Source organism: Crocodylus porosus, unplaced genomic scaffold, assembly GCF_001723895.1.
Source record: "Crocodylus porosus isolate Cpor-Errol unplaced genomic scaffold, CroPor_comp1, whole genome shotgun sequence".
In the NCBI taxonomy this organism is placed as follows: Eukaryota; Metazoa; Chordata; order Crocodylia; family Crocodylidae; genus Crocodylus; species Crocodylus porosus.
The window spans coordinates 4,120,956-4,128,154 of record NW_017728911.1 but is presented as its reverse complement, the minus strand read 5'-3'; the positions used below and the strand labels follow the sequence as shown (position 1 = coordinate 4,128,154).

General features: G+C 50.2%; 1 protein-coding gene across 2 annotated transcripts; it reads right to left on the bottom strand.

Moving 5' to 3' along the window:
• Positions 1–1,272: 1,272 nt before the first annotated feature.
• RPP25 (ribonuclease P/MRP subunit p25) lies at positions 1,273–2,573 on the bottom strand. 2 transcript variants are annotated; one of them, XM_019533329.1, is made up of 2 exons: positions 2,229–2,573; positions 1,273–2,016 (listed from the first exon to the last, which is right to left on the bottom strand). In XM_019533329.1, exon 2 carries the CDS (start codon positions 2,008–2,010, stop codon positions 1,405–1,407), a length of 606 nt encoding a protein of 201 aa, XP_019388874.1. In that variant the 5' UTR covers positions 2,011–2,016; positions 2,229–2,573; the 3' UTR covers positions 1,273–1,404. The 2 variants fall into 2 exon arrangements, with proteins under 2 accessions (XP_019388874.1, XP_019388873.1); XM_019533328.1 differs by having other exon boundaries at positions 1,273–2,065; positions 2,229–2,569.
• Between the last annotated feature and the right edge of the window lie 4,626 nt (positions 2,574–7,199).

The following is a 7,199-nucleotide window of genomic DNA, read 5'->3' as shown; positions in this document are numbered from 1 at the left end:
GAGGCAGGGCCAGTGGCTCTGACAACACATATCTTCAATCAACTGATGTGTATGAGCTCCCTTGGCTTGAGCTTTCTCTGTACAGATGGAGACCCACCCTGTAGCTAAAGAAGATGCCACCATATCTATATCAGCTTGACAGTCATCAATACAAACGATTCCACTGCCCCTTCTTCCCACTGGCCTTGTTCCCAAGAGAGGAATAAATACAGTAATGAAACAAAAAAAGTGAGCTTGGGTCTATAAACCAGGTATCAGAAATACTACCCCTGCACTAGCATCAGGGGAGGAGATCACTATGTGCACATATGCAGAAGGCATCACCACAGAGTGGGACTTTTGGAAGGCTGGGGAAACTTCAGCCTTTTCAGAAAGGGCAATAGTTAGCAAGGAGGAGGCTGTGGGTGGGTGGGAAACAGAGAAAGAGGATAGAGAATAGTTTTAAATCCTCATGGCAGTCCTGTGAGCACAATGCACAGGTATTGCCTGAGGCAAGAAAAAAGTTAAGGCATTGTGGATTTCCCTGTTCCTATTTGGATGCACCAGGAGCCACTTCAAAGGAGCAGATGTTATAGTGGAAGACTATTGACAGTGCAATGAGCAGAGTCAGGTAGAACAATAACGCCCTCCCTCAGAACACCCCCACCCCAATAAAATCACATCTCCGTGTCCTGTACGAATATTAGAGGCTCATTTACCTCATATTTAATTTCCATTTAATTTCCATTTCTCTGAGAGAGAGCAGAAGGTGGGGGAGATGGATGCATGAAGGTATAGAAGGATGGATGGGTGCATGCATGCGCATGCACACACACTCCAGCTTCCCATACGGGACTGTTGTCCTATTTCCACATCTGTTAATCTGCCACTTGGACTTTAACCAGTGGCTGGCAGGTTTAACCTTTTCTAATCAGTAGTCACACATGCCACCCCTTTACTTTCCCACCCCATCATACTCCTTTGTCCTTTTTAATTTGCACTTTCCTTGAAGCAGGATACTTAGTCTTTACCTGGTACCTGAGGCTCAGTGCAAGGTGTTGTACCCACCCCATTATGCCCAGGAGCTGTCCCCTGTATCTTGCTGCCTCTCCACTGGAGGGGTATCTCTGTCCACACCACACTCCCTGCAGCTTGGAAATGGCTCACCCTCCTCCTGATACTACCAAAGAGGCAGAGGCGTGTGTGTGGGAAGGGAAGGGGGAAAGATTAGCCATGTCTATGAAAGAAGGCATGCATAGGGACAGCCAAGACCACCAGTACTCATGACCAAGCTAGTTGCTGACTTCATTGTCCCTTTATTGATTACAAAGCATCTAAAAATCTAGAGTGTCTTCAATATAGAATCTCATTTCTATAGAAACTATGTATGGCTTAGGTTATTTCTCAGAGGGGGAGGTGGGGCAGTCAATGAGGGTAGTCCAGCATGTAGTCCATCATCCCTGAGCCCTTTTGACTCTCTGGTACCTGTACCTGCAACTTCTTGTTATTCAGTTCCTCCTGTGGAGATGTCAAAGGTCTCTTCATGCCCTTTGAGGAGGAAGTGGATATTTCATCCTCTATCTCCTCCTCTTCTGGCCAGAGCCCTTCCCTGGGCTCTGGGGGTTGGTAGCCCATTTCACTGGGATCCAGGGGGTCCTTGGAGAGCAGGATGCAGATGGAGGGCACATTCTTATGGACAGTCAGGGTCTCCACTTGGCCATCGGGCAGAGGGTCCTTGTTTTCCCAGACTTCCACCAGGGTCTTGTAGCGCACCTTGGTGACCTGGTGGAGACCGCCCAGCTTCCTTTTCATGATCTCCACGCAAGTAATGGTCTTGGTGACTGCCCGGCCACAGCCACTGAAGACAATCTGCCGAGTGCCCTTCAGCTCCATCCTGGACATGGCAAACCCCATCAAGTTTCGGATCTTGCTGCCCTCCTTCACCTTCATTTCCACCACATCAGGGGCCAGGCCAGTGAAGGGCAGTGGGCTGTCTTCCTCTGATGTCTTCACCTTCCTGAAGTTCTCCATCCTGGACTGGGTGACAGGAGGCATAGGCTTGGATTCTGCCCCTTCAGCAGCCATCCTTCCCCAGGGAGAAAATGAGCAAGGTCAGGAACCTAAACCAAAATGTCCATTCCAAAGACTCCCAGGGGAGTTCCAGACTCCCTCAGCTGTGGGTCAGCAAGCAGAGGGGCAAGTTTAGTCCTGCTCCCCCATGATCCCACTTCTGCTGACTGGCTACTCACCCCTCTTGCTGGGCAGGTGAAGAAGGACTTTGGGCGAAGCCTAACCAGTCCCCTGTGGTGGCTGTGCTGGACAGTCAGTCCCCAGAAGACAGAGCTGCAGAATCCTCCCCGGGTGGGAATCTCTCACAGTGCCTGCACTTAGCAATGCCTGGGCTCCTCCGCTCCCACTGCAGCACTCCTTTCTGCTGCTCTGTGCTTCATTCTGGACTTCAGCAGCCCCCAGAGCTGTTTTGTGTAATTAGTGGATCCTCCCTCTTCTCCTCCTCCCCCGCTTTCCTCCTCCCTCACCCCACGCCCCTGCTCAGCCTGCCATCCCAGCACAGAGCTCTCTGCTTCATCCCCCCAGCCCTACTTCCCTGGCTGGTAGGAGAGTCTGACTTTTCCCTAGTCCAAGAGAAGCTGGAGGGTGGGGAGAGTGGAAGGGGGGCTAGAGGGGGGGAAGGAAAGCTACTCTTTCTTCATGATGCTTCCAGAGTCCTGCCCCCTTAAAGAGAAACTGGCCCCTTCTCCTGGGTGATTTCACCAGCTCAAGGACATTAACTGCTAAATGCAAATGTCAGCAAAGTACCGGCAGCTGCTTGCTCCTGCCTTTCCATGACTGGCTGGGTTAGCTCTGACACTAAGCATCCCCACCAGGGGACCAAGCTCACTGCAGGCAGAGCAGGGCCCTTCGTTAAGCTGATGTGTGCAGGCTGATTTATTGTTGTATTCATTGTAGTGTCCTTCAGGGCTTGGACACATGGCCATTTGCATGGGTACAATCAGCCCATGTACATGGGTGTCAGGAAGGAGCGGACACACAGCATTCAGCCCTACACTGGAATGCCTGACTTGAAGCCCTTGTAGAATTACCCTGGGGGAAACATCAGAGTTTAAACCATACTGGGGTAAGTTACACTGTGGGTCCAGAGCAATCCTGGGGTAGCTGCTTGCTATTAGGCAAACTGCGTTCCCCTGCCACCTAGTGGTCAGGAACTGTAAAAGCATCAACTTCTGTACCCCTTACCCTGAGATAGGAGGTTATCTGTCTGCTCCAGAGCCTGGGATCATTTGTATTAGTAGAAAAACAGTATATAGGATGGTGATATATAGTGTGTCCAGAATCATAGATCCCCTGTTCTCCTGAGTCACTAGGGAGACTCCTTGTGCAGGGGACCCCGGGACCCTCTCTGGATGGATGTGTTGGGCCTGTTGTTGAGTGGACCCAGCTCCTAGATCCCACACACTTCAAAGCCCACTGGGTCTAGGAAAAGCATTTCTTCCTTCATCACCAGACACAGTGAGGGGTGAGGGGTGGGGCATGTGGGAGGGCAGAGTGGCTAGAGAGGAGCCACATGTTGCTATGTGCTGAAGGCTCCAGATTGCTTCACTTCAGCTTTGCCAAGACCCACTGCTCTGGGGCCCCTGAGAACTTCTCCCTGGCAAGCAGACTAAGTGTGGAAGGAAGAAAAGAAGGCAGCAGCCCAGTCCAGCCCAGCCCTGGGCAGAAGGACCCCAGCAGCTGGAGGCAGTGCCAGAGTGCCCCTGCTGCCATCCTGCCTTCCCAGACAGAGAGGAGCATCCTCTGCTGTGGCCTTTAATGCAGCTGAGGTGGCCTTCTACTACCACTCCTAAGGGGAAAGAAGAGAGTCCATTGATCTATCGGACTGGAAACAGGCCCGCTGCTACCACTACTCCCAACAGAGGACAGGAGAATCCCTCAGTCCCTAGTGGGGAATCTCCTGTGAGCCTCAGCCTTCAAACCTCAGGTTAGTCTCAAGCACATTTGAGGCCTCTATGGTTCCCAGGCCCCCTCTTCAGCAGCAGGACTGGAAGGGGAGGGACTGGCCCCACCCTAAGCCTCATTCAACCCATTAGTGGCAACCTAGACGTTCAGAAACACTGAGGCAATGTGAAGAGAAGAGGAATGAACATGGAAATTAAACTCTTCTCCCATTCAGAGGAGGGGGAAGGAGAGAGGTTAATGGTCATGATGTAGGGTCTAGCATTAGACCAGAGGAAAAACCTTTCTTGTCCTCATGTCCTTACCCCTCTAGGGGAGGACAGTGCTTCCATGTGATGGCTGAAGTGTACCAGGGGAGAAAAATGAACCCATGTGTGACTAGATAAAGGCTCCTGAGGGGCAGGGGAGCTTTCTGGTCAAGTTACCCTTCCTCTGCTGGGACGGGATGGTGCCTGAATCCAGGGTGCCCCATCCCTGCACAGGGTGATACTGGGTCCCAATCCCAGTCCATCAGCTGGGCAGTATGCGTGATCCCAGGAGCAGAGGAACACAACGAGATGGGCAGGCATTGCCTCTGACGTGATGATTCAGTCATCGTGGCTTTCTCATCAACTAGCAATTAAGGCCAGAAGGCTGGATGCCTGGTGAGCGTTCTCACTCTGCTGCATAAAAGATGGAGTAAAGAAACTCAATAAGTGTCATAAAGAAGGAAGAACAGTGGCTTCACCAGGCAGGTGAGGATCAATATCCAATTGGTGGTGACACAAGGCCTCCAGCCAGCACCGGCTGCAGCTACTGGCACCCATATGACTGATAGGCTGGGCCACAGACTTCCCCTTGCTGCTTTGCCCTTCCCTTATCCTTTACCTCTTCCTTCAAGCTACCCCCTTCTCCTCTGTCTCCCTTTTAACTTTCCCTTCATTTTCCTCTTTTACCCTTCTCTTTACTTCCTTCCTATATCATTTTTCTCCTCTTCCAATTTCTCCCCATCCTCCACTCCAATGTGGGCTGTCAGTCCCAGCCTGGATCATTGTGAACAGGGGATGGAGTGAGTTTAGCACATGAAATGCAAGCTGAGGATGCCGAGCATTCATCTTTTCACTCACTTTCTGCCCATTTATCTTTCCTCTTTCACATTCCTCCTTTTCTCTGTCACTCCATCAGAGCCTTTCCCTTGTTTCTCTTTCCCTCTGGTGCAGGGCAGTAAATCTCCCCCCTCAGCAAATTAACCCTCCCTGAGTGTTCAGAGTGAATTATCGCCTCATTTATAATCACCCAGAGACAAAGATAGATGATTGTTTAGGAGAGAGAGACTGCTGGAAAGGGAGGGAGGCTAGGAGGGAAACAGCTCTAAAGTCTTCATAGCTGCTGGGCCTATCTAGGGAACCATTTCAAGGGAGAGTCTTCTCCACAGAATCTCCTCTAGAAGATGCCGTGGTGACTAGACCTGGATAACTCTGGCTAGGCCAGGGCCAACTGCTCCTAGGGTTCCTCCCTCCCAACTGCTCAGTGCACGCTCCACATCCTCTCTTCAGAAGCCTTGTGTACATTACAGACTATTTATCACAAAGGCCTACTCTTGCCAACTCTAGTTCAGGTGCACTGGCAAGGCCAGAGGGCTGCTTCTGCTCTGCCTAGATGGGAAGATGAGTCACCTGTCTCAGAAAATTTCCTTGAGCTCTTCTTGGAGGGAGCTCTGTTGTTAAGTCAAGAGGAGTCTCCCTGAAGGAGCAGCTGTGATCCAGCTCCAACGTCATGTTTCTGTGGCCGCAGTGTGACATGCAGCAAGGCACAGAGACTTTATGTTTATTCTCTCTTCTCCTGTTGTTTCCTTCCATTGACAGTAAAAATCATTTGGACTGAAAGTGCAAGGTTGCTCTTTGTGGCTCATAAAACCTAACATGGTCATCATCAAATGATGAAGATTTTGGTCTCACAAAACATTCAAGCTGAGATCAAAACCTCCTTCCCATCTCAACATAAAAGCCTTGGACCAAGGGCCAGATTCACATATGGGTTTCATCACCCAAAAATGTTAATAGGCATCTAGTAGGCTTAATAACCACTCAGATAAATGGGGTTCAGGTGCCTGAAATATTTTAATGCTTTTTTAAATCCAACTAAATGCTCCTCTACATCTGACAGGTTGGTGCAAGGGATGACGCAAGGGGTAATGTGGCATCATATGATAATTACATTTAGGGGTCTGCTGCTTTCTTCAACCATCTAAATGCTTCAGTGTGATGCATCATTCACTCCTGCATGCGGAGGATGGGCCCAGTGCAGTGTGGAACCAAGTTTTTGTCAAAGCCAGGCAAGGAACGAGGTGTAACTGAGGTCTCCAATAAATCACAATTTTCTCCCTGTATGAGCAGAACAGAGGGCCCTGGCCACCCAGTGAGGTGAGTAATTAGTCTGGCTGTGCAGTTGGTTAATTAGCCAGCCAGATCCAGCCCAGGACCAGCTATCTCAGTACTCCAAGTCAAGGTCAGGATCAATACCCTGCCATGATTAAATAAAGCCCCAACAAAGGAGGTTGCCTGGCACGTGTGTGTGTGTGTGTGTACTGGCCCATTTCCTATTGAAAGTCACATGCAGCACCAGGTGTTAGGAAACCTAGCCCAATGCCTGGGTTACAGCCATCAAGTGATGAAGCATAGATTCCCCTGCAGCTTACCCCAGCTGGCATTGGCTCTTCAGTGCTTTGGGCAAAGTCTCAGTGGAGAGATACCTTCACCACTGATCTAATTGTAAAGGACAATATTTGAACTGTTTTCCTTAACTAGTCTGGCAACTACTGCAAACACTTATGGTGAAGTTACATGGTACACTTAGAGCATACTACATCTGTGGAATAGTAAGTGATGTTACAGTTAGAACATGCTATGAGCAGTTACACATTAAGGGTTAACACTATTTCTTGCCTGCACAGCCACTAGAGGGCTGGTAAACAGGGGCATCTGGGTTTTGTCCCTGCTTGTGGGAAGACCTGGGAGCAGGGCAACCTGGGATGCTGGAGAAGTGTAAATTGCTCATTTTATCTCCATTGAGCTGCCTGAAGTTACGCTAATGCTAGCTAAGCATTACCCTAAGCATTACCCTAATGCTACCCTGTGCTGGCCCCAGCAGTCTTACTTGGGATCCTTGTGGCCTCTCAGGGCAGCAGTGGCACTGAGCCAGCTGCTCAGATCCTGGCCAGCAGCCAGTGTGGCTCTGGTTGGCCAGGCTCCAGTTTCTGGTGGCACACA

What these genes read in the sequence shown, in the direction of transcription:
- RPP25 (XM_019533328.1), bottom strand. Translation starts at nt 2,064, where the DNA reads ATGGCTGCTGAAGGGGCAGAATCCAAGCCTATGCCTCCTGTCACCCAG.